We start from the raw sequence: 27,559 nt of genomic DNA, 5'->3' as shown, positions 1-27,559 counted from the left end.
AAACTGCCTGCTGTGTCCTGTTTGTTCATCAAACCTTGTTGCAGGTACCAACACAAAGAGTTTACAACCTACATTCTTCTCCCAGGCAGCGACAGGAGGAGAAAACATAGTCTTTAGCTGCTGTGCCAGGGGAGGTGTAGGCTGGACAACAGGAGGAATTTCTTCATAGAAAGGATGAGTCCACATTGGAATGGGCTGCACAGGAAGGTGGTGGAGTCACCATTCCTAGAGATGTCTAAGGAAAGACTGGATGTGGCACTCATGGTCTATTGACATGGTGGTGTTCGGTCACAGGCTGGACTCGATGATCACAGAGGTGTTTTCCAACCGAATTGATTCCGTGCTACCTAAAACGACTAGCACTTAAAAAGGTTGGTCAGTCTCCAGAAGGACGCATGGCGAAGCGAGACCCGGCAGAGGGCACACCCGCTCAGGCTGGCGCAGCACCGGGCTGTGACTCCCCTCAGCGCCGTGACGCCGCGGTGCCAGCCAGCCCCGCGGGCACAGCAAGAGCCGCGGGCGAGGAGCGGGGCCGGGCCGGGCCGGGCGCTGCTCCGCCGTTCCCGCCGCCGGGCTCGCTCCCGTCACCGGGGCAACGGGCAAGCGGCGCCCGGGGAAGGCACCACGTGCCCGGAAGCGCCTCGAGGGAGGAAGTGACGGAGCGCCGGGGGAGCCCCAGAGGCCGAGATTTAAAAAAAAAAAAAAAAAAGGAAAAAAAAAACCCGATAAAACCAACAAAAAAATCGAAACAAGAAAAGCAAAAAAGGAATTAAGAAAGAGGGACACGGGGAGAGGGGCGGGCGGAGCGGGCGCGGGTCCCGCCCCTTCGGGGCCGCCCCGCCAGACCGCGGCCCCGCCGGAGCCGCCGCCAGGTCCCGCCCCCGGCTCCGCCCGCCCCGACACCGGAGCTGCCGCCCCGCCCCGCCCGCTCGGCCGGGCCCGGCTGCCCGCGCGCGGGGGGCGTGTCGGGCGCGGCGGCGGCGGCGGTGGCGGTGGTGGTGGTGCGGGGCTCCGGTGCGGCGGCGGCGCCGGCAGCGCGGGTCCCGCGGGCGGGCGGGGGGCAGCGGAGCGGGGCAGAGCCGCGGCGGCTGCAGGTGAGGCGGGGCCCGGGGCGCGGGCGGCCGCGGCGGGCAGAGTTCCCCGGGGCCGGCGCGGGATGGAAGTTGACAGCGGCGGCGGAGCAGCCATTGTCTGGCCGGCCCGGCCCCAGGCAGCTCCCCCGCGCAGCCCCGCTCGCTCCCCCGGGCAGCCGCCACCCGGCTCCGGGCATCCTGCGGCGCATCCCGCCTCCCGCCGCGGCGGGGCTGCGGGCTCGGCACGGCGGGCAGGGCACCCGCACGCCGTGTCGGATGAACTTTGCTGCCGGAGTTGCCGGCGGCCTGAGTGGCTGCAGCCGCGCCGTCCCCTTCCATCCTGCCCTTCTTCCATTCTTCCTTACCTCGCTCTCTCCCGCCGCCGGCCGGGCGAGGCGCCCGGCGGGGAAGGGCGGGCTGGGCACCGAGGGGTGGGGACCGGGTGATGCCAGGGTCCTGCAGTGCTGGAGCGTCGCACCCACTGCTGCTTCCAGAGCATCCCAGAGCAGGCAGCTTGTCCCGGCAGTTCCACACCTCTGCTTGTGTGGCTTGGAAACTGTTGTAGAGACATACAGTAGCAGCTGCGAGTGTGCTGTAGTACGGGATGCTAGCTTTGCTCCTCCAAACCTGTGGAGTAAACCCGTGTAAATCTTACGTGTTTCCTAACTTAGTTTCTCAAGGATGAAGTGACAAAGCCACTTCGGAAAGTTAGAAAATGTTATGCAGGCAGCAGTCATGTCCCCGGGGAATGGATGGGGTGAGCAAGTGAAACTTTTCAACCTCCTACCTAGTGCTTAGTGATTAGAGTATTGTTTGGCTTGACTTTTGTCTGCCCTTGTGCTTGAGAAGGGTCAGGGACTTGTAGATGGGCCACCTGTGGTGTTCTCGGTGTGTGCTGGGACCAGCAAGTGTGGGTTAGGCTCTGGAGTGGTCCGTGTTCTCATGCTTGTACTGCTGCGTGAGCCAGTTTTCTCCCTTCTCCTTCCCGTCATTTTTGCTGTGTGGTCATTCCTGCCATGGTGCTAAAAAGCTTTTGTGTCCTTCTGTGTCTGGCTTTTAGGGATGCAGTTCTAGCTATTGTTCAAAGGTTAATTTCCAGTAGTGGCCACGTTGTTAACTGTGTGTTGGTTTTCCTTTTTTGGTTTGTTTGTTTGGAAAATCCATGGTTTAATAATTTTTAGTAGGTTATCCATCTCACGGAGCAGGTAGCTGAGTCAAGTGATGTGATAGCCCAGTGATCACTAGGTTTTTGTAAGAGGAAGGTGCTTGGGGATGCAGTTGGAAGAGAGGAGAATGTGTAATTCTCCTGTTTTGTGTGGAAATGGCCTGTGTTTGGATCGGATTACACTAACATGGAGCTGCATCCTTAGATGAACTTGCTTGGGGAAATGCTGTGCCTTTTCACTTTTGTGTTTGGAAAGAGTTTTGCTGGATAACTCTCCTTGCTGTAAGTGACTTAAAATTCTTACTGCCCTTCTGCAAAGCAAAGCGTATGCTTCTTTGTCCACATCTCCAAAAGGCCTTCTGCCTACAGAGAGACCAAAATTTTTCTATGCCTCATGCCAGAGGTGTTTCAGTAAGATTCTGTTTATGCTAGGATTTTAATGAGATCTAGATCAATATGGAACTCTCAAAAATGCTGGAAATCTTAGGAATCGGTGGTGCTGCTTCCTGAGGAAACACAGATTGATTGGTGGAGCAGAGCACCAAGGCAGAAGCCTGGCTTCTCCTGCTGAAGCTGTTGAGCTGTTGAGGACAAGGGTATTTGCTGTAGCTCAGGTGAACACCAGTTACATCCTTACCTCTCTCATGGGCACTTGTGGCATCACAAGTAAAGTAGTTCAATTCTGTGATGTGACAGAAAATAGAGTTTTAGGGTATCTTTCCTGCAGCTACCCAAGTTGATCTAATGAGCCCTAGAAGGGAGGTGAAGGAGGAGGATCTGCATTGGGATGTTGAGGTGGGCAAGGGAACATAAATTGACTCCTAATGGCATCTGAGCTACTGGAGAACTTGGTGTAATGTGTTCATGTGCATTTTAACCCCACTCAAAGTACTTTATTTATCCACCACAGTTTCATTCTTTCAAAAAGTCTGTATTCTTTCCCTTCTCAGTGTTTATTTTCAGGCCTCATTTAATTTTTCCTCTCTGGGGAAGATCTTTAAGGCAGTTGCTTCTGCAAGAGCTTTTGTATTCTGGGTAGGTTTATTGACAGGCTGTTTCTAGCTGAAATAGAGTTGTGCCTGAAGACAGTAGTGGCCAGTTAGGAGGAGGTGTGTCTCAGCTGAGAAGGTGGCCACTGCTGAAGCAGTGCAGGAAGCCAGTTTTCATCAGCAGGGAGGTGCCTGGGCAGGGCTTGAGGGCAGAGGTGAAGATGATTTTGGAAGATCAGACTGGAGCAGTTAAAGAATATTTCAGATTTTGAGCAGCAGGTTTGAAGCAGCAGTTCCCTGATTTAGCCATCCATTTTCTGCAGAGTTAATGCTGTTGTCCTACTTTAAAGTCATCTGCTGCTCTTAGCACCATTTCAGAATTTAAAAAGTTGTCTGGCTGAGAGTATTGTTGCATCTCCTTTTCTGCTGCACAGGTCTGTTTGCTTATACACCAGGAAAATGTTTGGTGAAGTTTGTAAAGCTCAGAATCTGGATTTTAAAAGGGCTAGATAAAGGGGCTGTGCTGCTGCTCTGGCTCCTGGAAGCTCATTTACAGGGGTCTCATTTAGAGGTCTCAGATATGCTACAGAGGAATGAGCTGGTACTTTGGAAACAAATAGGCTGTCCTGGTGAAAAGACTTATCAGAAGTTTTTTTTTTTTTTTTTTTAAATATTGCATGGAGTTCTAAAAACTCGGGTTGGTTTTCTTTTTTTCCAATGGAATTCTTTTGTATAATCACTTTTCTCCCCCTTTTCTGACTCTAGCCCCTCCTGCTGCTACTCCCTGTGTAGCTCATGTTTCTTGCTGCAGGAAACTCCCTGATCATCTCAATGTGCTACTCTTCTGCCAAGCACTCTCTTCAGTCTCACTTCTCTTCCTCTTAGCTGATGAAAACCTTCTCCAGTCCTTTCTCAGTCCTGCAGCTCATCTTTCTGCTGCTGGAAGGTCTCCCTGGTTCTGCATGACCTCTTCAGCAGCTTTTGCCTTACAAGTGTTGCCAGTGAACACTTTATCCACTCTGCTTCTGACTCTGTTCCTCCTGAAAGGAACTTGCCACCACAGATACCAGATTCTAATCTAATATTCAAGTTAAGATGTGTTGGGAGCAACAAGTAGCTGGAAAGTTCATGTGATCAGAAGAAGAAGGAGTCAAGGGCTAGGGGCTAAACTGGGAGAAAGAGGGACTCGGTATCAGTAGGGCATTGGAGCTGAGAGACTGGAGGAAGAGAGGATGAGAAATTGCCAAAGTGCATTGCAGGACTGGAAGCACAGTGCAGTTTGCCTCGGTTTGCTAGTCTCTACTGACAGGAGAGGAGGTCAGGTCTGTAACCAGAATTGTTTTAATGAGCTGCAGCTGCTTCTTCATTCCAGTACCTTTTTAAGAGTTCAGGATACTGTAGCTTGCAACTATAGCATGGCAATAAAAGTATGAAAATATGCACATTTTGTTTCTGGTGGTAATAAAAGATTTAAACTGTGAGTAAGATTTCTGGGTGATTTTAGAATCCCAGCTTCCCTGGTCCCTAACATGTAGCTAGGATGGGCAGGGAGACTGGTATTGAGATATTCTAGTACAAAAGCTGTGTAATCTAATGAAGTACAGTTTGGTTCTTTCTGCAGCCTGACTTAGTTTCCAGTTCTTTCAGTGTAGGTCTGGAGTCCATCTCAGCCTGAGCTCCTGGGATCCTGTCGCCATGGAGACCGAAAGTGAGCAGAACTCCAACTCCACCAGCGGGAGCTCCAGTTCTGGAGGAAGCACCCGGCCTCAGATCTCGCAGATGTCTCTCTATGAGCGGCAGGCAGTACAGGTGAGACATCCCAGGCTGTGCTCTGGGATGGCACTCCATCACTGGAAGGTGGTGGTGAGCCCTTTGGTGTTCCTCTGCATTATTGTGTGTCAAGGTGGGACTGTGCTTAGAGGACTGTCATCTTTTCAGATTTAGAAATTCTTATACTAGACGTAATGTTTAGTTCTTGTAGCCTGAGGCTTCATGTTTTATAGGTTACTCCTTTGGTGTCCAGCCTCCTGGATTTAATCTGTACTCTGATTCAATAGATAGGTTTTAGCCTGCTGTTCTAGAGCAAATCAGTTTGCCATCCCAGTTTCTCTATGCTCTCCATACACAAACTACACAGGAACATTTGTCTGCCTGTGTGAGCATGCACATCCTCAGATTCCTAAAGCTTATTAAAGTCTTAAAAAGTGTGATTCCCACTGTCCTGAAATACACCTGTGATTCAGTGTGTCACCAAATCTGTAACTGTACTATGGATTTGGATGTGCTGATCTGGTGCCTGCTTTTTCATGTGCTCTAGGGGTATTCTCATGGCTGGCTTACTTCGTCATTGCTCTCTTCAATCACATTTCAACAGCATGCAGTTTTTGACAATTGTGTTTTCTTCTTTATCTAGGCTCTGCAGGCACTCCAGAGACAGCCCAATGCAGCCCAGTACTTCCATCAGTTTATGCTCCAGCAGCAGTTTAACAGTGCCCAACTTCACAGTCTGGCTGCTGTCCAGCAGGTGAGTTGCCAAGAGGCAGAAGGAGAGGAGTTGGATCATTCTCTGGGGAAGATCCAGAGGTTCTGTTTTTATACAGTGCCTTGTGCACCGAGTCATCCTGATCCCTGATGAGACAATGAGTCCCTAAACACATTGTTTAGAGTTAATACAGACAGCCAGTCAACTGGAAGCCTGAAGCAAAGATTAATTTATTTTTTTGGCTACAGAGCAAGAGAAGATAAAATTTGACATCACCATCAAGGAACTTGCACTTCAGAGGCCTATTACTACCCCCTGCACCTTCTTTAACTAAAAGATGGGTGGTGAAATCAACAGTGGATGCAGTAGTGCTTAAAAAGTGTATTAAAGGGATCAGTGGCTAGTTGCTTCTCTGAGAATAAACATTTGTGTTTGCATGAGGTTTCAGGCAGCATTCTCTGAAATTTCTGTCTTGGAACTTAGTAGCCATGTTTTCTTTACCAGCAGGAGGGTAAGCCAGTCCAACCAGGAGGCTGTCACTAATTGAGACATACACAGATCAATATAAATCAATATATTCTATGATACATAAATGTTGAGTGTTTTTTTTTCCTTTATCAACTTTGCTCACCTACTAGACTTAATCATCAGCTCAAAATGGATTATGTGTGACATGAATACATTCTTTTTGTGTAACAATACCTCAGTAGCTGTACTCCTTGGCAGTTAGTCCAGTACGTCATTGTTCTCAAAATCCCTGACTGCAGTCTTATAGTATAGAAGAAATAGAATCTTCTCGTCAGTTTTGCACAAATCTTAGTTACAAAACTAACTAAACTCAGGCAGGGGAATTCCCCTTGCATCAGAGAGGGGGAAATAAGTCTATCAATATTTATATTCTTCCACAAACCATATGCTCTCTAATCTGAATTTTGTTACTTGGAGTGCTATCATTGCTTTGCTACTAAACTGCCTAATTAGCCCAACAAATTGCTAATATTGCAGGGAATGTCTGGGTGCTAACAGTGGATTCCAGCATCGGGGTGAGGGTTGCAGTGTGTATTATGACAGGCTGGGCAAGAGTAGTGCATGTACCCATGGGTGGAAGGACTGGAGGTCATGCACTCTGAGGGTAAGGGACTGGGTGTTCTGACAGAGCCTAATAATTGGGCTGGATTGAAAGGTTTGTTCAGGCACTCATTTCTCTGCCAATCTCTCCTGCAGGCTACAATTGCAGCCAGTAGACAGGCCAGCTCCCCCAACACTAGCACCTCGCAACAGACCACCACCACCCAGGCTTCTGTAAGTAAAACTGCTCCCTCACACACATATAAGAGCCTCCCTCCCCCTCCCCACCTCCTTCTGTCTCCTCCTTGTCTTTTAGGATGCACACAGCTTCTAAGAACCCTGGGAATCAACAAGATGCAGACAGCTTTGAGGATTTGGGGCGCTGTTGTTATTGGTGGGGCTTGAGAATACCAGATGAGGTTTTTAGGTGGGAGAGGCCTCGTAGCTGAAAAGGTAGACATAGGTCTCTGTTTGCTGAGGCTTTGGGGATACATTGTCATGGATTAGAAAAGGATCAGGACTTGTAAGAAGGAGGAATTGTGAGCAGGTTTTGTCTTAGGCAGAGCAGTAGTTTGTTGAATGAGAGGATGTCTGGTTTTGTAGTGAGTGTTGAGGAGCTTGGATTTGCTCAGAGAGTAGATGAGTTGGTAGAGAAGGTTTTGTGGGTTTTTTACCTTTACTTGGGAGGCTGGAGAAAATGATGTATTTTTTTGGATCTCTTATTGCAGTTGCATGCTAACAGTGATTCTCAAGCTCAGCATACAAATGAGGTCAGTATCCAGGGCTCTGGCTAATATAGATTGTGTAGCCTGTAGGACAAGCCCTCTAAGACAAGAACTTTCTTCTTCTTGGTCCCCTGTGGGATGCAGGAAAAAACTGTAAAATGTCCGTTCTGACTGTACCCCACTGAGCATATTTGTACTTATTTCTTGGCCTCCATCTCTTCATATGTGATTTGAAGCTTTTTTCTCTTCTAAGATCAACCTTGCCACCACATCAGCTGCTCAGCTGATCAGTCGGTCGCAGAGCGTGAGCTCCCCGAGTGCCACCACGCTGACGCAGTCTGTGCTCCTCGGGAACACCACCTCACCTCCTCTCAACCAGTCACAGGCACAGATGTACCTGCGGGTAAGAGATGGGCAGCACGTGTGTCCTGACTGAGCCCCACTTAGCAGCCTCTGCAGAGTTTCACTGCTTGGGATTACCAACACCTACAGACTAACCTTGCTTTGAGGCTGTTGCAGTATATTTTAAAATTGCATGGGGGAGGTCTCATCCCTGAAACCACAAGCTTGATTCTGGGCTCAGCCTTTGAGGTAGATGAGCTATGTATTGTGTGGCTCGGGTGAGAATATTAACAACACTGCGTGCCTCTGCTCTGCAGATGTTAAAGGTTCCATAGCACTTCTCACTAGAGTGTAAATGTGAAATACATGTCCTAGACTTGAATGTAGCTCACAGAAATAAAGCTACTCTTCTGGTTCAATGCTGGAACAGATACACGGTAAATTACTCTTCTACTGCTAACTGAGCTCAGGGATGTAAGTCAGAATTCAAGTAAGCCTAGACAAATAAATCAATGTGAACAAATGTCATCCTTTTAATTGCTTTGAAGTGCAGCTAGGTGGAAAGCATTAGGCTTGACTGTGGAGTCCAGTCTGGGGTTTCGGTACCTACTTTCTGTTTTCCAGTTGACTTCAGATACAGATTGTAATCCCCTACTTTTCAAGCAGCACTAATCTTGGATGCATGTTTTTTATCACTGTTGTTCAACCAGTTCTAGATAACACGGCCTTGGGCAGTCTGTGGGAGTTAGCCCAGGCCTATGTTAGATAGAGGAGTGCTTGTTTCCATAAGGAAACTGTTCCCAGTTTCTTGCTTCGGAGGGTTGTGTTCAGTATTACAGTGCAGGGAGGGCTGGTGGTTTTGCAATGAGTGACATTGCAGCCTAGTGTTCCTTGATGATCTGTTTGCTTGTGGTTTTTTTGTCTTCCTTTCTCTCTTCTACCTCTGTTCCTTGCACTGCACACCACCTGATGCCAACAGCCACAGCTGGGGAACCTGTTGCAGGTGAACCGGACCTTGGGCCGCAATGTGCCTCTCGCCTCCCAGCTCATCCTGATGCCCAATGGGGCTGTGGCTGCTGTCCAGCAGGAGGTACCACCCACTCAGTCTCCTGGGGTGCACGCAGACACAGACCAGGTCAGTGACCGTCCTCCCTTTCCCCTGCTTCTGCCACACCACGCTCTGCTCTTTGTCTCAAGCTGTCCCTGCATAGCACATTAGAGCTATTTTATCCCCAGCCCTTTTGCCTGTGCAGGCAGGAGATTTTGCCACCATGTTTTCATGTTTGCTGTCTGCCTTCAGAGATGAAATTAATTTCTGCTTAAAATTTCTGAGGTGAGCACAGGCTGTATCAATCCCATCTTCACAGTTCCTTGGCTGTGGTTGTGTGAAAAGAACTCTTGAGTTCTATGTACAGTTTTCAGTCACATTCTAATTAAGAGTCTTTGCCAGAGGTAGTATTCCTTCATCCAGTTGGTTCATTGTTGTAAAGATGCCAAAGAGTTGTCTGAAGCAATTTTTTCAAAGAAAAGTCAGCTGTGATCTAATTTTGGAGATAACGTGGCATTTGGAGCAAAAGTAAATACAGAGGATGGCAGCACCAAAATGCAGAGTGAAATTGGAAAGGGTGTGGGCCATGAGTAGATCTGTGGGCCTGCGGCAGACAGGTGGCACAAAAATTGAAAATGAATGACTGGTCTTTAAAGGGGTAACTCAGTGCTTCTAGAGCTGTGCTGAACTACCCATGCCAGGGTATGGCAGGCAGGTCTGAAGTCCCATGCCCTGGAGAAAGACTGTGTCCCCAGACCCTGTTCACTAAGTGCCACGAGATCTGTTACTTCCATCAGAGATTGGGCAGGAGAGAGTTCAGGATAATGGGCTTCCTGGTGAGGGCTGTGCTGAGCTCTGCCCTGCAGTGTTAGCAGCTCCTCGCACGAGACCTGAGGCACCAACTCAGCCTGCATCCCCGCAGAGTGTGTTGCTTCATGTCCTCTGTCACACTCCCGGCAAGCACCGTGTATAAAGCGTGTGGATTCTGTTTGGTGTGTGTGTCTCTAGGTGCAGAACTTGGCTGTGAGGAGCCAGCAGACCTCTGCCACTAATGCCCAGCTCCAAGGCTCTGCTCAGAAGACAGCCCTGCCAGGCAGCTCCCAGGCTTCGGGCTTACCGCAGGCCGCCAGCACGGGCCAGAGCATGGCCGTGGCCCAGGCCTCCTCCAGCGGGGCAGGCCAGTCCCTCAACCTGAGCCAGGCAGCAGCGGGCAGCAATGGTGTCTCCGGGGGCGTGGTGGCCACCGGTGGGAGCCAGCCCTCAATGGCACTGAGCCAGAGCTCCTCAGCAGGTGCCGCTGGCAGTTGCCAGAGGAAGGGCACCGGGGTGGTTCAGCCGCTGCCCGTGGCGGCTGCCCAGGCCGTGACTGTCAGCCAGGGCAGCCAGACAGAGACGGAGAATGCAGCTGCAAAGAAGGGTGACACGGACACTGGTGGACAGCAAACGGTGGGCATGAACCTCACCAGGACAGCTACACCAGCGCCCAGCCAGACGCTGATCAGCTCAGGTAAAAAACTCAGCTGTTTCTTTCTCTTCAAAATCATTGGGCCTTCACAAGAAGGACATTTGGAAGCCTGGTAGTAAAAGGTTTTCCAGCATGTCTCCCAGTTATGGTCCTCCCAGAGACTTGTCTCAAGGGGTTATCCCTTTCTATTAGCACAAGAAGTCAATTTAATCCATCATGTCCTCTGCAAGTAAGCTGTCAGTTATTTTGGAGTTAAATGTCTCAAAGCAGTGCAGTGGCTGCCTTATTTTTGTTGTTGTTGTTCCCAGCTGCACTGTTGCTAACTTCTGTGCTCTGTTTTTTCTTACTGTTTTTGTATAGCCACATATACGCAGATCCAGCCACACTCGCTGATCCAGCAGCAGCAGCAGATCCATCTGCAGAAGCAGGTGGTGATCCAGCAGCAGATAGCCATTCACCAGCAGCAGTTCCAGCACCGCCAGTCCCAGCTCCTCCACACAGCCACCCATCTCCAACTGGCTCAACAGCAGCAACAGCAGCAAGCAGCATCTCTGACCCAGCAGCAGCAGCAAGCTCAGCCTCCACAGCAGCAGGCTCCCCCTCAAACCCAGCAGCAGGCACAGACCCTTGTGGTGCAGCCTATGTTGCAGTCCCAGCCACCGCATTTACAGCTCCAGCAGGACAGTCCGTGCCAGCCAGCCACCAAGTCACCTGTTCCTATCCAGTCAAAATCTCTGGTCACCCCCATCAAACCCCCTCAGCTTGGGCCTGCCAAAATGTCAGCAACACAGCAGCCTCCTCCACACATCCCGGTGCAGGTGGTGGGCACTCGGCAGCAGGGCTCGGGCCAAGCCCAGGCACTGGGCTTGGCTCAGATTGCTGCAGCGGTGCCGACTTCCCGGGGAATGCCAGCTGTAGTCCAGCCTGTTTCTCAAACCCATGCTGCTTCCCCATCATCATCTTCAGCTCCAGTATCCTCACAGGAAGCTCCCCCTCTCACCACAGGGGTGAATTTGGCACAAGTTCAAGGCACGGCCCACATGGTGAAGAGCCCAGCTTCCTCTCCAGTTGTGGCTCAGATGCCAGCAGCATTCTACATGCAGTCTGTCCAGTTGCCAGTAAGTGATACCATTGAGAAGGAGAATAGCATATGGATTCTCTTTGTTCATTCCTAGGACACCAATCGCAGTCCAGGCCCAGGTCAGTGGGATGGGATGGGTAAGGGGTTTGGGGAAAGGGATGTGGAGACTTTTTTACCTCAAAAACATTAATTCCAATCCTACCCCTGGGGTTACTGACTACAAGCATTTCTCTTCCACATTATCATTCAAAGGCTTGCATGAAGTTAATAAGTGAGACTCAGAGCCTGCCCCAGATGGGGTGGGTATCCACATCAAATACTGAGTATCCCATTTAACAATGGGGTTTGGTTCACCTTGGCTGGCTGCTGGATGGCCACCAAATTGCTGCTCCATCACTCTCCTTTCACAGCACAACAGGACGAGAAAAATACAGTGAAAAACTTGTGGGTTGAGATAAGGATGTGGAGATCACTTGCCAATGATCATCATAGGCAAAACAAACTCAGTTTATGGAAATTATTTATTTTACTGCCAGTTTAGTGTAGGATAATTGGAAGTAAGAGCAAATGCAAAAAACACCTCCCTCCTCCACAGGCTCAGCTTCATTCCTGACTCTTCTACCTCCTCCCCCTGAAAGGAGGAGGACAAGAAATGGGATCTGTGGTCAGCTCATAAGGTTTTGTCTCTCCCTCATGCTTTTCCCTTGCTTTAGCATGGGGGAATCCCTCCCATGGGATACAGTCTTTCACAAAGGATATAGTCCTTCATAAAGTCCTTCTCCAGTGCGGGTCTTTCCCAGAGGCTGCAGTTTTTCATTAACTGCTCCAGTGTGGATATTTCTGGGTTACAGATCTCTTGGTGTCTGGTACCATCCACTGACTATGCCTCAGAGGATCCCCTAGCAACAGGCCATGCAGAGGAAAACTCAAATTCCATAGGCCTTGTCCATGCTGTTGTGAATTGTCCAGCTAGGGCCTACCTAAATCCCTGAGACAACAGCACTTCGCCAGCTCAGATCGTGGAATCATAAGTAATTGGAATTAAAAAGAACCCTCAAGATCACATAATTCTAACACCCCTGCCTTGGGCAGGGACACCTTTCAGTGGACTAGGTTGCTCCATCCAACCTGGCCTTGAACACCTTTTTAGCCAGTTCCTGAGACTCCTTCTAAACTCTGTCTGCTTCTTCAGGAAGGTGTCACAGGATTTGTCTTGATTTTTAGAGCAGGGGGTCAGTTCTGCTCCTGGTGAATGTGTGTCCCCTGCTCTTTCAACTCTTCATTGAAATTGATCTGATTTATCCAAAAAATCTGTTTGGAAACTGCTGGGTGAATGCCATTCCATTTCTTCCTGCAGTAATCCTTTGAGGTTCATACAGTGTCTTGGTTTTTGCCAGTGTACCAACATGACTTGGGACATCAGATCCTAGTCTGTGGCAGTGAGTCTCCTGAAGCTTTGTTCCTTGTTAGGCAAATGCTCCCAAGTAGAGGTATGTACTATGGGAGCTAGAGGCATCTCCAGAAGAAACCAGGCTGGAAATCAAGTATGATGGAGCAGGGTGCTTTGTTGTTTTTTCTTTTTGGTTTTTTTTTTTTTGTTGTTTTTTTAATCTGGCTTGTTCTTTGCTTTGGAGCTTTTCTATCTGCTTACGTGTTCCTCTGTATTCATGCAGGGCAAATCTCAGACCTTGGCAGTAAAGCGCAAGGCAGAGTCAGAGGAAGAGAAGGAGGAGCCAGCCAGTGTCACCACACTCGTGCCTGCCAGGTCCTCTCCTGTAACAGACAACCCCAAAAGCATGGAGGAGAAGAGTAGCCTTGGAGGTGAGGCACAAAGGAGAGCTCTGCTTGTCTGTGCTAATGACCTGAAGTAGGTAGAGCAAAGTTAGCTCATGCCTGTGCTGTTAACTTTCCAGATAATTCTGATCCTGCTGCCACTGCAACCCCAAATGCCCCATCAAATGAAGGAGTCTCAGCCACCCCCACCTCTGCTTCCACCCCAAACCTGGCATTGGTGTCACGTCAGATGGGAGACTCCAAACCTCCTCAAGCCATCGTCAAGCCCCAGATCCTCACACACATCATTGAAGGCTTTGTCATCCAGGAGGGAGCAGAGCCCTTTCCAGTAGGGATTTTTTTGTTGTGGGGGAAGGAGGTCTAGCACTTTCTTGGGAGGGTGGTGGGCTTCCATCTTTGCATAGGAGTATCTTTTCCCATATTCCAATTCAGCATTTTTAGCCTGAGACACAGACAGTAAAGAGGAAGGGAAGGGAAGGCAGTGTCGTGAATGAAGCAAGACATTAAGAGGTGTTATTAAAGAGAAGGGGTTTGAAGGAGTAAAACAAGTGTTGCAGCAACTCTTACTCCCGTTGTCACCAAAGCAATAATTAATGCAGCAATTGTAAGGAGGCTCTCCTCTCTGTGAGGGAGAGATGCATTTTGAGTAGGCAGCAAGTGAAGTTGAAGTAAAGAGGGGGAAATGGAGTTACATGGAATTGGACATTATTCAAGGCAGATAGTGCTTGGGGACCTTTAAATGAACAACCAAGCCTGTGAGTCAGGAAGCAGTAATGACTTTTTTTCAGCATCTCTCCTTCCCTGTTAGGCAGAGAGATTCTTCTGAGTTGAATTTTAAGCTGCACATACCTTGGCAGAGGGTGATGGACACAGGGAATCCTTTATTGATGGGTCCAACTCATTCTCCCCCTATCCAGGTGGGTTGTTCTCAGCTGCTGAAAGAATCTGAGAAACCACTGCAGGGAGAGGCTCCTTCTGGTCAGAATGAAAACCTGTCCAGCAATTCTCTGGGAGAGGATAGTGCTTCCATGGGTGAGTTTCAAGACCAGGAGGACTAGCTAGTGTTACGGAAAGTTTCTGCTTTGTATTACTAAATGTATTACGGACTTGTATCTCTTCCTGCTAGCTCCTCAGAGACTTGACCTATGGAACTAGGATCTCGCTTTTTTTGAGTGCCAGAAGACTGACAATGTTGGTTTTTTTTTGTTGTGAATATGATCTACACATCCTGTGTCAGTACTAAGCAGGAGATTCTGAACTGTATCTGTCTTTGATGACTGTAAGCTGTGAAGGATGTGTGGACAGAGCAGAGTGATGGAGATTTCCTCCACAGCCTTGTAGGATGTGGGGAATATGCTATTTTTTGTTTGCTCCATTAAGTGGTACTGACCAGGAGAAAAAAACTGCTCTGTTCCATATACTAATTAGTGGAGCTTGTGCTTCTCTTTTCCCCGTTGCTTCCCAAGCTAACTACTCACTGGATTCAGTAGAAAATAGTGCTTGGCATCTGTCTGCTCAGAAGAAGAGCAGTGGAATGAGGAATCATTGAGTGTGTGATATGCTTCAGTTCAGATCACCAACTGGTGTGTTACTCTGTATCTCACTAGAGCTTGACAAGAAGGCAAACTTGTTGAAGTGTGAATATTGTGGGAAGTATGCCCCAGCAAGCCAGTTCCGTGGCTCCAAGAGGTTTTGTTCCATGACCTGTGCTAAAAGGTAATGACAGCAAGATGTAATATTCCCTATCTGTGACTATATGTTTGCTGGAACTGGGCATGTGTCCCCTTCTCCAAGTAGTGTACCACCTTTCAGTACATCTGATCCTCCTTCTGTGGCATGTACTGGCCACAGAGATCCTTTACCACTCTAAATGATTTGTAAATGCTTCTAGGTCTGAGAGGTGGATGTGATGCTGGGTATAAACAGGATTTCGGGCTTGCTCAGAAAATGAACTGTGAAGGGGGAAATTCTGGGGCTGTAAAGAACCTCTCTTCAGAGGAATGTACATTTGACTGACTACATAAATGCATACTGGTAGCTGTCTCATGCATTGCTACTAGACGAAGACACAAGGGAGCATTGAGGAAAAAAACGTGGAAAAGTTAGACGAGTCATTGCTGCCTCCTCTTGATAGCAGAGTTCTTGTTATGGGTCTTTTTTCCCTTAGGGGAATTACTTAATTGACCCTTCAGATGTTAGATCAAGACTTTGGTGTCCAAATATTGCTTGTGTCAGAAGTCTGGACTGGTTCTTTCCAAGGGGAAGTCTTAGAAGGAGGAGAAACACAACTTGATGGTAAAGAGGAGTCTTATCCCCATCTAGAGCAAGGAGAAGTAGTTGGTTTAGATAGTTGCTGCTTTCTAACTGCTGTTCTGCTTCTGCTTACTTGAGGTACAATGTCAGCTGCAGCCATCAGTTCCGGCTGCAGAGAAAGAAGATGAAGGAATTCCAGGAAGCCAGCTATGCCCGTGTGCGCCGACGGGGATCACGGCGCAGCAGCTCCGAAATCGCTCGAACCAAGATCCAGGGCAAGCGCCACAGGGTAAGGACACACACCTGTCAAGGCAGGTCTCTGTAGGGCTTGTCCCTTCTGGCTGTACCACTTTGTCACAGTGGATGCAGTCATGTAGGATGTGCCGTGGGCATGCTGACAAACTTGTTACACAAGGCACAGGGAGCTGTTCCAATCCCTCATGGACTGCAGGAAGCGTATTCACGTTCGTACTTGTTCTGTGCACTCTGTGTTCGCTCCTGAGTGCATCTTGAAGGTCTCAGTCAGTAAGACTTGCTGACAGCCTTGGCAGAAAACAATCCACTTTTCCCATTTGATTAGCAGTCTTTCACATGAATGACTTGAATTGGGCTATAGATGAATGGAATGAGCCTCAGTTCTGATGTGAGGAAGAGAGGGAGCTCTTGTGTCAGCTGCCTCTGTACCAACAGCCTGGGACAGTTGTTCCAGACTGTTGGGACAAATTCTGCTGCTCCCAGTGTCTTGTTTTGCAGCTTGTAATTGTGAATTTCTTACAAAACAGAATGGAATGAGCCTCAGTTCTGATGTGAGGAGGACAGGGAGCTCTTGTGTCAGCTGCCCCTGTACCAACAGCCTGGGACAGTTGTTCCAGACTGTTGGGACAAAGTCTGCTGCTCCCAATGTCTTGTTTTGCAGCTTGTAATTGTGAATTTCTTACAAAACCCCTTTTATTTTCTTTCTTCCCTCTGGGTTTGTAGGGCCAGGAAGACTCGAGTCGAGGCTCTGATAACTCCAGCTATGATGAAGCTTTGTCCCCTACATCTCCAGGACCCCTGTCAGTAAGGGCCAGTCATGGAGAGAGGGACCTGGCAAACTCTAATATGGCCCCCCCCACCCCAGATCTACATGGCATCAACCCAGTCTTCCTGTCGAGCAACCCTAGTCGTTGGAGTGTGGAGGAAGTGTACGAGTTCATTGCATCATTGCAAGGTGAAGTTAAGATCCTCTCCTGCACTCTTGTGATCCAGTAGCATGGGGAGTTGGGCTCAGTGATGCCTACTGCTTTTGGACATGTTTCTGAATTCGAGTAGATCATAGAGATGGATTCTCAACATTTATTTTTCAAGGAGCCTGTGTGCTCAAGGAGAGTGTGGACTAGAGTGTGGAAAGGGGTTGGTTAGAGTCTTAGCTTGCTTTTCTGTACCTGCCTGAGATGCAGGAGGAATGAGGGGAGTGCCCAATGCACGTGTTTCTCATTGTTTTTTTTTTTTTTTGTGTGCTTCCACAGGGTGCCAAGAAATTGCTGAGGAATTTCGGTCACAGGAAATTGATGGTCAGGCCCTGTTGCTTCTGAAGGAGGAACATCTCATGAGTGCCATGAACATCAAGCTGGGACCAGCTCTCAAGATCTGTGCCAAGATCAATGTCCTCAAGGAGACCTAAGAACTCTGAAGCCAGAGTTCTCACTTTTGCTCTGACCCCAGGGCAGCTGCCAGTTTTGGAGCATCCTGCTGGGGTGGGGAAGAATGGGACAGTCAGTCCCCTGTGGTCTTGCATTCAAGAATGAGAAGGAATTTAACTGATTGAAACTGCCATGCACAAGCCCATCTCTTGGTCTCTTAATGGTGCTACAAGGTTAAGGAAAACTGCCACCTGGGGCCTTTAAACAACTCTCCTTCTTCCTGATTTTGAATATGCCTCCCCTGTATACACCACATAAAGATGTAAAGGGGATCTCTTTCTGTCCTAAAAGACTTGTGAAAGGGAGCTGCCCTCAACCCTTTCTGCCACAGCAGGTCTGCTAGATCTTAGCTTTGAATATCATTGCCAGAACTCAAGGCATAGGAAGAGCTGGCCCCACACGCACAGTGGGAGCACCTGTGCTTGGGGCTTTTGTGAAGGGGAACTAACAAATTGCAAGTGACAGAGGTGAAAAGAATTTGAGCAAAAGGGGCTGCTGCTTTTCCTCTTTTAAAAATACCTAGGCTGCTCATGAACTGGGTTTAATAGCCATTCCAGCATGCATACCAAACTTGAAGGCCTGTGGCAATAGGAGCTGTCTTGTCTTCACTCTGCATGTCTACAGGAGACAGTAAAGCTAAAGTGTTGTGGCAGCTATTCACTCCAGGTGCTCCTCTCAGAACCAGTCAGAGGATTTTTCCTGAGTACTTATGACAAATTGATGGGAAACTCAAAGGGGAGGGGATTGTTTTACACTAGGGAACCTTGCAGCACGAGGTTTGTCTTCCCATGGTGTTAGAGCATAATTTACAGATCCAAAGCAGTCTCCAGAAGCACCAAGGCTCTTCATGAAATGAGCTGGGGTTTTGTTTTGCGTGTTTTCTTACCAGTTTGTATTCTTTCCTTTTTGTGTCTGTCTTTGTTATCCTCAGGAGAGCTTACAGGACAAAATTTAGGCTGACAGGATTGTACTGCTTGCCTCAGGCTTTTTTGTTTTTTGTTTGTTTTTGTTGGGGTTTTTTTGTGTTGTAAAACAAGTATTTCTGTTACAAGAAACCAAACACACACCCTAAAAGAACTGAATACTGATCTTTTAATATGACTTCTCATTTCTGAAGGGTAGAATTCATGTTACAGGCTGATTTTCTCCTACTCAACCCTTCCAGGTTTGCTTAGGGGTTCTTTGGTTGTTTAATTTTTTTAAGGACCAAATGTGGTATTCTGCAGTTTTGTAGCCAAATTGCCAAAGGTGAAAACCTGGGCAGAGTTATTCTCATCCACAAGCACCTCTATTTCAAACAGGCAAAACACCTGAAGGAGTTACACAAACTGTGAAGAGGTAAGTGCTCTCTAGAGCCAAATACCTCAGAGCAAGATGGTGTTATAAACCATGTATCTCAGCTTTTCTGTTTCCAGAAGTTTCACATGAATACCTGAGTGAAACATAAGACTGTTCTCTGTGTTAAGCACCTACTGTTGCAGGAAAGCTGTAGTGGCATGGGAGAAAGCCTTATAGCATAGGTAGGAAAACATTAGAGATCTTTAAAATGGGCTCTTTATTGACCCGTTAGAAAAAGAGGAAGGAAAGTGCTTAGTAGTTGGATAAAATGTGGCAGCAGCTTCCTAGTCTTAACTGTGTTGCTGAATCTCACTTTTGTGACATCCTTTTTTATGTGAGAAGACTTCTGAGGCTTTGTGAATGCAAATAGGCCCAAAGGAAGCTGCCTGTGCTTGCTTGCACCCTGGCACCACAGTCGGTCTGATGTAATCTGGGGACAGGGGAGGGGGAGGTTAGAATCAGCAGTGAGCAGAGGAAGGCTGCCCTTAAACCAATTTATCCTTAGTAGGCTGGCTGTGGCAGGGTAGGCAGACAGGTAGCCTGTCACTGTTACCAGCTACTCCTGAGGACTGGATTTTATTTCAGTCAAATGGGAAGGCTTCACTTCTTCATTTCATGTTCAGTGTTCTTAATAAAAAAATGCTTGATCAGGCTTTGCAGGTCTGGCTGCTTTTTAACCCCCAAGTGTTTGGAAAGTACAAACCTCATCACTAAGTTATTTCTGACTGCCATTTCTGCAGAAAAATACGGAGCATAATCCATCCATCCTGAGCCTCTAAAGTTCCAGTTTTGAAAGATGTGGATAGCCTTCCCTCTTAGGCCTGAGAGGACCTGGAGTGAAGTAAGGTGGCAGCAAAAACAATGAACTAACCAAAACATGTTCGCTACAAGCAAGGGTTCAGGCACAAGGCACCACACACTAAGGACCCTTGACTTTTGGGTGAGAAAAAAGGTGCTCTGGCACCAAAGCAAGCTCTTGCTACATCAGCACAACACTTCACCAGGTTTTTTTGGTCACTTTATTTTTGAAAGTTGTGTTTTGTACAAAAAAAAAAATTACCTTAAGACACCACCATGAAAACAGTAACGGACTTACTGACTTCCTATTTTTCCCATATTATGAGAAAGATTGAGGCTGTAACAAAAGTCAAAGAAAGCAGGAATTGCTTGCCCACTCCAAACCCAGAAAGAAAGCAGGGCTACCCCTTTTCTCTCAGTGTCTTAAAAATACATAAACCTTGTCTGTACTCTGTTATTAACACAGTGGTGGCTTGCTTATTCAGTCTCTGCCCCCCAGATTGAGGGCAGTTGTCAGCCAGTCCACACAGTGGGGTAGAATGGGATTGCTCAGTCTAGCCTCTCAAATAAAAAGCAATTTAGAATCAAGGTGTGAAGTTCCTGAAGGTTCCCATTAGGTCTACAACTCAAGTGTACCTGCTTTTCACCAGGGCCCAAAGAGAGGGTCTTTCTCACTCCCAGCCAGTGGCAGTATGTTAAGTACCATCTGCACAGGGCAAGTGTCGTAAGACTGGCCTGCACCATGCTTGAGGGGACAGTGATTTATGAAAGCTGACCATGTAAGAGTCCCTTATGCAGTTCTCAGTGTGTTAGCATTCTTAGCCAGGACTTCCATGGTTCCTTTGATATAAAAATAAATTCTGACGGCTTCACAGGAAAACCCTCTGCAAAACAAGGAACTTCTGGGGAGCGTGAAATCACAATGCTGACAGTGACTGAGGTGTGTGGGCAGTCACCTCAGGAAGCCTGTGTCAGAACTCAAGTGGCAGCTACCTGTCTCATTTTGTCTTGATGTCATTCTCAGTTTCAGCAATGTTCCTTCTCCTTAGCAGCACCTTTTGCTTCTCACTGATTGAGAAGACTGAGTCAATACTTTGACTGAAGTAAATATTTTGACTCCATTTAACTCCTATGGTTTTTCAGCATTGTCTCTCTCCATTCTGAGAGGATGGCATGCATCCCTGCACAGCTGTTGAAGGAAACTGTTGAGAAGTTCACACCACTGCCATTAGGGAAACAAAAGATTGCAGAGGTGCCAATGCCTCTTCACCCCCAGAGTCTGGCATAGAGCACTCCGTGCCAGTTATGCTGCCAGAAATTGTATAACAGCGCAGAAGCTAGAAAAGCTGAAAATGCATTCAGAGAAAAATAATTCCAGTGTCTTACAGATCCTGTAAATCCTAGGGAAAAAAATAAAAAGACACAGAATATCCCTTTTACAGTGTCAGCCGTTTTAACCCATAGCCTTTTTCCCTTTCTGCACCCATCCATGCCCCTTTTTTTCCTCTTAGTGATTCATCTCCTATTCCTGCTCAGTACTGAATACTCATATTGCTGTTTTCTGCTCAACTGCCAGCACTTCTCCCCTGGGCTCTGCTGCACTTTTAAAACCCAACCCAGCATTATATTTATAAGACATGCCATTAGGAACCAGTGCTGTTCACATCCAGAGGCATCCATGGGACTTGACACTGGAGATAGCGGAAGCAAACAGTGTAAAGAAAATCAGAAGTGAGAGAAGGAGAACTGGCTGGGAGGCACCTGGCTAAACAAGCACTGGGGAGATGGGGAGAAAAGATCTTGGTGTGGAAAGCCTATCACATGGGCAGCAAGTGGTCATCCCGTTCTTCTGACTCCTCTCCCAGCTGGTCATCCCCCACGCCGCGGTACGCGGCTGGCGCGTTCCGAGGCTTGGATCGGCACACAAAGTCACAGCCATCCTACGAGCACAGGACACAGCACCAGCATCAGACTGTTTGCAATTCACTCAGCATCCACACCACACCACAGCAGCTCCTGCCATTTCTCTTTTGCTAAGGGATTATGCCTATCCTTGTGCTACCTGAAACATCTCCCCAAACCTTGGAATTAAAAACATCCTACTCAGTCTTAAAAGCTCTGGACAGTTATGCCGCAACATCAGGCCAAGGCAATTATGGAGAATAAATAGCACTGCCTACAATGACCAAGGAAGGATTTCACAGTCAGAAGTAAGCATTTCACAGTCCCCAGGTGAACATTTCTACCGGGAAAGTGTTAACTCCTGAGGAGCATGTGTTCTAGTTTGTTAAGGAGCAGTTGCAGGAAAAAGGCAGGGAATTGGTCTCAGCATGGATTAAAAAATGGCATAGTCAACAAAAAGGAAACAGACACCCTCTTCTCATGCTTCAAAGTACTCCACCTTGGTGGTAGGTCTACCCAAGCCACAGAGTCAATGCCTTTTTCTCCTAACATGGGCCAGGCTGAGAATACATAAGAATTTTTACTCACTGCCACCAAATTGCCCAGATCTTGCCAGAAGGCAAAGTGAGGAATCTGCTCCATGCCCTTTGCTCCCACAACGAGGCGCTGGTAGAGGAACCCACCAATGATGTAGACTGCAATCAGTGACACAAACCTAAAAGGCAGAATTTTAAAAAAAAAAAGGAAAATCAAAGCTGAGGAAATCCTATAGAAAATCTCTTCCGAGCCAGCTACCTGCGTCACATTATCATTGGAACAATGCTTGCACCACTCAAGAACAGAACTGTAAACAGAAACCAGACCATAAAAGGTCCCCAAGTTATCAATCTGCTTGTATAAATCTTTTAGCAGCATTATGTGAAGTAGTGCCTCTAAGCACAAACACAGAAAATGAGTCAAGACTCCCGGTCTGAGTTCCCAGCTCTGGCAAAGAGCCATCACATAATTTTAGGAAGTCAAATCTCTCATGCTTCAGTGCACTTGTCTGTCAGCTATGAAGGGAAACGTTTACTGGGAACAGACCAGCCAGCATCACGCCTTGAGCAAGAGCTTTTATCCAAAAAAGCTCAGAGGCATAGTAACATCTAATGGTGGCTGTGGGAAGGTACACTGCAGTAATTTAGTCTTACTATAGCATTTGCTACGTTTCTAAATAGCACTGGAGATAATGACTCAGGCACAAACAGCTCTTCAAATGACTCACGTGATCAGCAGAATGGAGCCAACACTGAGGTGGGAATTCTCAGCTGGACAAGCAACACTGCTGTCCATTTCAAAGAGGTAGAAACACTCCTGCTCCTTTTCCCGCTCTTCAGAAATAATGCTGAATGAACTCTGCAATTTGGGAAAAGTGAAGTCATGTGAAAACGTGTCCAAGCACACTGAACTTCACCAGGAGACAGTTTTATCACTGTTGGTGCAGCTGGGCACCAGACACTGGAGGCCAGCTCACTGTCCCCTCTGCTCACAACCAGCCACTGGTCTGGCAGCCCCCTGATGCTCTCCCACCCCAGGTGTCACTCACCGCTGTCACTCCCCGCTTGCAAGAAATCATTATCACAGCTCGCCTCTTCTCACCACTGCAGTGCCTGCCGTATGAATCACCTCCTTTATAAATCAGCATGATCCAGTCACCTGCCAGGAGAGAAACAATACAGGCTGAAGATCCACATCAGGAGGCAAAAGGCAGCTACTGAGTAAGCCAAGTATTGAGTGGAACCGTACTTCCATTGAAGACCTGGGTCTCATTGATTCTTCCTATCACCGTGGTCTTTCCACTCTGTCTATCTGTTTGCACCAGGCCACCAAAGTCGTGTGAGGTGCTGTTAACCTCCCTGCACACCCTGAAATGGTAGATGTAGTCTTCTGTTTTGCCCTTATCCACAGTCACGTTAAACCTGCAGCAGGAAGACAGAAAAGACAGCCCACTGGATTACAAAGAACATGGAGCAGTGGGCACTTAAGAGCAGGAAGCCCACCAGAGTCCATTCTGCAGCCTGACCCAAACCCTCCCTTCCTTGCTGCCCACTGTGCAGCCCCAAGGCCTGCAGGGTGTTGTGCTGTACCTCATGTGGCTCAGGGGCTCCAGTTTCTTCAGCAGGGCTCTCTCCATCTGCGACTCACTGCTCTCATCACCAACCACATCACAGCTCCTCTCTTCTGACTGCTCGGCCCCTGCTACAGCCAGGGCCACAAAGACCAGCAGCAAGGCAGAGGTATGGCAAGGTGGTGACATCCTGGACACATGCCACAGAGAACACAGGATTAACTTCAGAAAGGATCTGTTTCAGCCCCCTGCAAACTAACTTCAGGGTCATGGAGTCAATGATTAGCCACTTCCTCAGTCCTGACTGCAAAAAGGAGAAGCTGAAATCTAGAAACAACTCACAGTTCCCAGGAGACACTAAATCTGAATCTCCTGTGCAGCCAAAGACAATTCACTGGGCCGATTTGGGGCTCTCTTCTGAATTTGCCTTGAGACCACAAAAAGTTGTGCTGCTGAGCATGTTAATTAGCTGCCAGAGCAGAGTCCAGCAGACTGAACACTGGAGTAAATTTCAGGCATAATCCACTGTTTGTTATGGCGTTGCACTGAGAAGCCAGTCAGCAGAAAATTATTTATGAGGCCTCTAATCAATCATCTTCACAGCTCTCGTGTAAAGAGCTCACAGGGAAGAGCCACTGTGATTAGTCAGGCTCTGTTTGTTCAAGTGCCTTAATCTTTATAATGATCTTTTCAGTACTCCTTTAACTGAAAATCTGAAAGACATTAATAATGCTAAACTGCAACTTCACAGAGCAGTTTCTTCCTTCCCAGTTTCCACCAGAAAAGGAGGAAAGCAAGACATCGTATGCAAGATCCAATCAACAAGGCAGTAATGAAGATAATAACAGTAATAATTAATAATAATAACAATAATAATAATAATAATCTATGAGATTTGGCTTTCAGGTTCATGCTAAAATCACAAATGAAACATTCAATATGGCACCAGCCAAACAAAGCAGTGCAACAGATCTCCCTCTGCTTCTTGTGCCGCAGATTTTGGTAAAGCTCCAGTCGCTGGTGGAAGGCAGGCCCTCCATTAAAGAAGCACCTGGCTGCAGGCGGGCACAGAGCCCGTTTGAGAGAAGCGAATGATTTCCCCAGAGCCCCCGGAGTCCACCGCCACAGCTCACGGCTGCTGAGCGGGGGCTCTGCTCGCCATGGGGCACCCAAAGAAGGCTAGGAACGCAGAAATCACGGAATGGGTAAGGCTGGAAGGGACCAAAGTGGGTCACTCGGTCCAACTTCCCTGCTCAAGCAGGGTCGTCCTGGAGCACATGTGCCCAGACGGTTCTGGAATATCTCCAGTGAGGGAGACTCCACAGCCTCCACGGGCAATCTGTTCCAGTGCGCGGTCACCGAAATGAGGAAGCCCGTGACACGAGGGCTCGTGACTGCTCTCTCCTCAGGCCAAGAGCAGGACCTGCCCTCAGCCCCGGGCACGGCTTCCCCCGGGAACGTGCTGGCTTCGCTGGGAGCGGCCCGGCCGGGCTCCTCCAGCCGGGGGCCGCTGCCCAGACCCGCCCGGGACGGAGCGCGGCTTCGCCCCGCGGCCTCGCTGTGCCCGCTCCCCACGTCCCCAGCGCCGCGCACCCACCTGCGGCCGCCCCGGGACCAGGCGCCGCCGCCCACAGGGAAAAGAGACCCGCTGCTCAGGCGCATCCCATGCTGGGCGGCCCGGGGACCACAGGCACAGGCGGCACCGGCCTCCTCCGCGTCCCGACCGGCTCCCTCGCCCGCCCCGCCAGCCGGAAGCCGGGAAGAGCGTGGCGGAACTGGAACCGGGCGCCAATGGGAGCGCGGGAGCGGCCAGGATCGCCCGCCCAGGAGAGCGGCGGAGCGAATGAAGCGCGGCGGGGGAAAGGCGGGCAGGGCCGGGGGCTCACCGGGGCACGCCCACTTCCTCTCCATCAGCCAATGGACGGTGAGCCTCAGCGCGGGGGCCCCGCCCCCGCTCGCCTTTCTGCCAATGAACGACGAGAGCGGGCAGAGAGGAGGAGCCCTCACGGCGCGGAGCGAGCTGCCCTTGCGATGCCGAGGCGGCGGGGAACAGCGGGGAGCAGCTCCCCGGGATGGGGATGGGGATGGGGATGGGGATGGGGACGGGGACGGGGACGGGGACGGGGATGGGGACGGGGACGGGGACGGGGACGGGGATGGGGATGGGGACGGGGACGGGGACGGGGACCGGGATCGGGATCGGGATCGGGATCGGGTACCGGGATCGGGATCGCCGGGCTCATCAACTCATCCAAGTGCTCTGTGACTGTCCCTCGCTGGCGTCGCGCTCTCCCCTCTCCTGTGCCCCGCGCGGGTTCGCAGCAGCCGCAGGCAGGCGGCCGCATCGGCAGGGGTGAAAGGCTTTTGGGCCTCGCCCTTCCCTCGCTCCCGCTGCCGCAGCAGTCCCTCTGTCGCTGGGCTTTGCCATCCCTACCCAGCAGGTGCCTCCAGAGTGACTTGTGTGGCAGGAGCGAGGCGTCTCGACCGCTTTACAAAACTGCTTTGTGGCCTCGATCCTTCTGATTTTGTCCTCGCTTTGCGTCTCTGGTGGATTCTCTCCATGTTTTGTTGTTATTCTTTGGAATAAAGGTGCCTCCCCCAACTCCTGCAGATTTTGCCACTGTAGAGGAATTCCAGGTCTAGCACACAAAGTTAGTGTAATGAGCATCTTGGATGTCATTAATAAAGCTATAAACGTGAGATGCGAGACTGGCCTGTTCAAAGGACATCTCTGTGATATGTTCCCAGAGCACGTCCACTTTCCAGGAGTCTGTTACTGGAGGGGACAGATGTTCTTTGCCAGAGTTCTGAGGCTTTTGCATTCTCTAGTTAAGAAAAAAATGCTGCAGTTAGTGAATGTACCAACATGCTGGAAAAAGTACCTGTCCGAGAGAAATTTGGGAGGTTCCCCCTCCGGTATGCTGCTTCAGCAGTGAAGAACTAGGGAAGAAGTGCTGCTGCCTCCTGGAAAACGGATCAGTTTAGTCCTGCTGTGACCCCATACTGACAGTATGGCACAGCTGCATTAGTCAGATTTATTTATTCACACTTACTTAATAACTGAGAGTTGCCTTCACACCTTCAACAGTGTGTTCCCTCCGACTCTACTTCCTGTCCTGCTGATATTAGAAGAAAAAAAAGGTAAACCACATTAAAACAGAGCTCTTAGTTCTTTCCCACCAGCTCTCACTTCTCCAGTTCTTCACAAAAAGTGCTGTGTTTGTAGTCACTCTGGGCCAGCAGGCAGCCCAGGCACTTAAAAAGTGACAAAACTGGCAGGAACTGGGAGAAACACCTTTATTCCAAAGTATGAGAGAACATGGACATACTGGAGAGAATCTACCAAAGAAACACAAAATTAGATCTGGACACTTCAGCTGTGTCTGAATCCTGTTAGTTACTTTTCAGCTATATGGACTGTATTCCCAGCTAAACTCCCTTGTTAGTATAGCAAATTCTCTGAGCTTGAGAGCTCTCTTTAGACTTCTCTATTATTGATTTGAAGCATTTAGGAGAGATCTGCCTCTCATCTTGCTCTGCTGTCTTATGCCTTCCCCATCCTTTCAAGCGCACACTCCTTGTCTTGCTGTCCACAGGCCCTACCTAGGATTGGAAGGAATCTTTTGGGTCCAATATGCCACCCTTAGAGGCAAGTGAAGAAATTTGCAGAAATATCCAATCCCTTCCCCAGCATGTGCATTGTAATAAATTGGCCACTCAGTGTCAGGTAAGCATCCTCCCGTGCAATCATTTCTTGAATTTAGAACATGTCACCAGAAGGGGGAACAATCATCCCTGTTGGAGGTAGCAGTCATCCCAACTCCTTTGTTGAGCATGCCCAAACAATTATTGGAAATTAACTGTAGGATACTGTGCTGAAGAAGGGCAGCCTGAGCCTGACCAATATCCCCATTCTAAGCATGAAAGGGAAGGGATCAGAATGTGGATTAAAACAAAACCCAGCCAACCATGCAGCTAAGGGATTTCTCAGGGTGCTGGAAACATCTGTACTCCCCACCACAGAGTCACAGAATCTTTTAGGTTGGAAAAGACCGTGGAGATCATTGAGTTCAACCATTAACCTGACCCTGGCAAGCCCAGCACTAAACCATGTCCCTAAGCTCACATCTGCATCTTTTTAAAGTACTTTCAGGGATGGTGACTCAACCACTTCCCTGTACAGCCTGTCCCAGTGCTTGATATGGTGAATAATTTTTTGCCAGTATTCAATCTAAACCTCCTCTGGC

At 48.8% G+C, this 27,559-nt stretch overlaps 2 protein-coding genes across 4 annotated transcripts in view; one reads left to right on the top strand and one right to left on the bottom strand.

Moving 5' to 3' along the window:
* The first annotated feature begins 1,040 nt into the window (after positions 1–1,040).
* Positions 1,041–27,559, top strand: part of PHC1 (polyhomeotic homolog 1) — a 289,375-nt gene continuing 262,856 nt past the window's right edge. Inside the window, exons 1-16 of one of the 3 annotated variants that reach the window (XR_008482751.1) lie at positions 1,041–1,094; positions 4,880–5,036; positions 5,641–5,751; positions 6,934–7,011; positions 7,506–7,547; positions 7,756–7,905; positions 8,824–8,979; positions 9,901–10,399; positions 10,718–11,475; positions 13,112–13,259; positions 13,352–13,560; positions 14,150–14,264; positions 14,840–14,948; positions 15,624–15,774; positions 16,464–16,695; positions 16,994–18,919. Coding sequence is in view for 2 of the 3 variants with exons in the window: in XM_054269961.1 (XP_054125936.1) it covers positions 4,923–5,036; positions 5,641–5,751; positions 6,934–7,011; positions 7,506–7,547; positions 7,756–7,905; positions 8,824–8,979; positions 9,901–10,399; positions 10,718–11,475; positions 13,112–13,259; positions 13,352–13,560; positions 14,150–14,264; positions 14,840–14,948; positions 15,624–15,774; positions 16,464–16,695; positions 16,994–17,148 (3,027 nt within the window). In the remaining variant the exon portion in view is untranslated. Of the gene's footprint in view, positions 1,095–4,879; positions 5,037–5,640; positions 5,752–6,933; positions 7,012–7,505; positions 7,548–7,755; positions 7,906–8,823; positions 8,980–9,900; positions 10,400–10,717; positions 11,476–13,111; positions 13,260–13,351; positions 13,561–14,149; positions 14,265–14,839; positions 14,949–15,623; positions 15,775–16,463; positions 16,696–16,993; positions 19,446–27,559 lie in introns of those variants that run through there. The other 2 variants (XM_054269961.1, XM_054269962.1) reach the window with 2 other exon arrangements.
* On the bottom strand, positions 20,253–25,065 carry M6PR (mannose-6-phosphate receptor, cation dependent). The gene is made up of 7 exons (XM_054269971.1): positions 24,910–25,065; positions 23,332–23,502; positions 22,991–23,163; positions 22,791–22,900; positions 22,470–22,600; positions 21,794–21,920; positions 20,253–21,243 (listed from the first exon to the last, which is right to left on the bottom strand). The coding sequence occupies exons 1-7, from the start codon at positions 24,972–24,974 to the stop codon at positions 21,121–21,123; spliced, it is 900 nt and encodes a 299-aa protein (XP_054125946.1). The 5' UTR covers positions 24,975–25,065; the 3' UTR covers positions 20,253–21,120.

This window comes from Melozone crissalis, unplaced genomic scaffold (genome assembly GCF_028551555.1).
Source record: "Melozone crissalis strain CALT ecotype California unplaced genomic scaffold, PUWL_Pcris_2 ptg000008l_1, whole genome shotgun sequence".
Classification (NCBI taxonomy): Eukaryota; Metazoa; Chordata; class Aves; order Passeriformes; family Passerellidae; genus Melozone; species Melozone crissalis.
Note: the sequence above shows the minus strand (reverse complement) of the source record. Positions and strands in the feature narration are given on the sequence as shown.

Excerpts from the sequence above, each read along its gene's own strand:
- M6PR (XM_054269971.1), bottom strand. The coding sequence starts at position 24,974 with ATGCGCCTGAGCAGCGGGTCTCTTTTCCCTGTGGGCGGCGGCGCCTGG. Across the intron at positions 23,503-24,909 it reads TGGTCCCGGGGCGGCCGCAG|GATGTCACCACCTTGCCATA; the intron begins GTGGGTGCGCGG and ends GCATGTGTCCAG. Across the intron at positions 23,164-23,331 it reads GAGCCCCTGAGCCACATGAG|GTTTAACGTGACTGTGGATA; the intron begins GTACAGCACAAC and ends TTCCTGCTGCAG.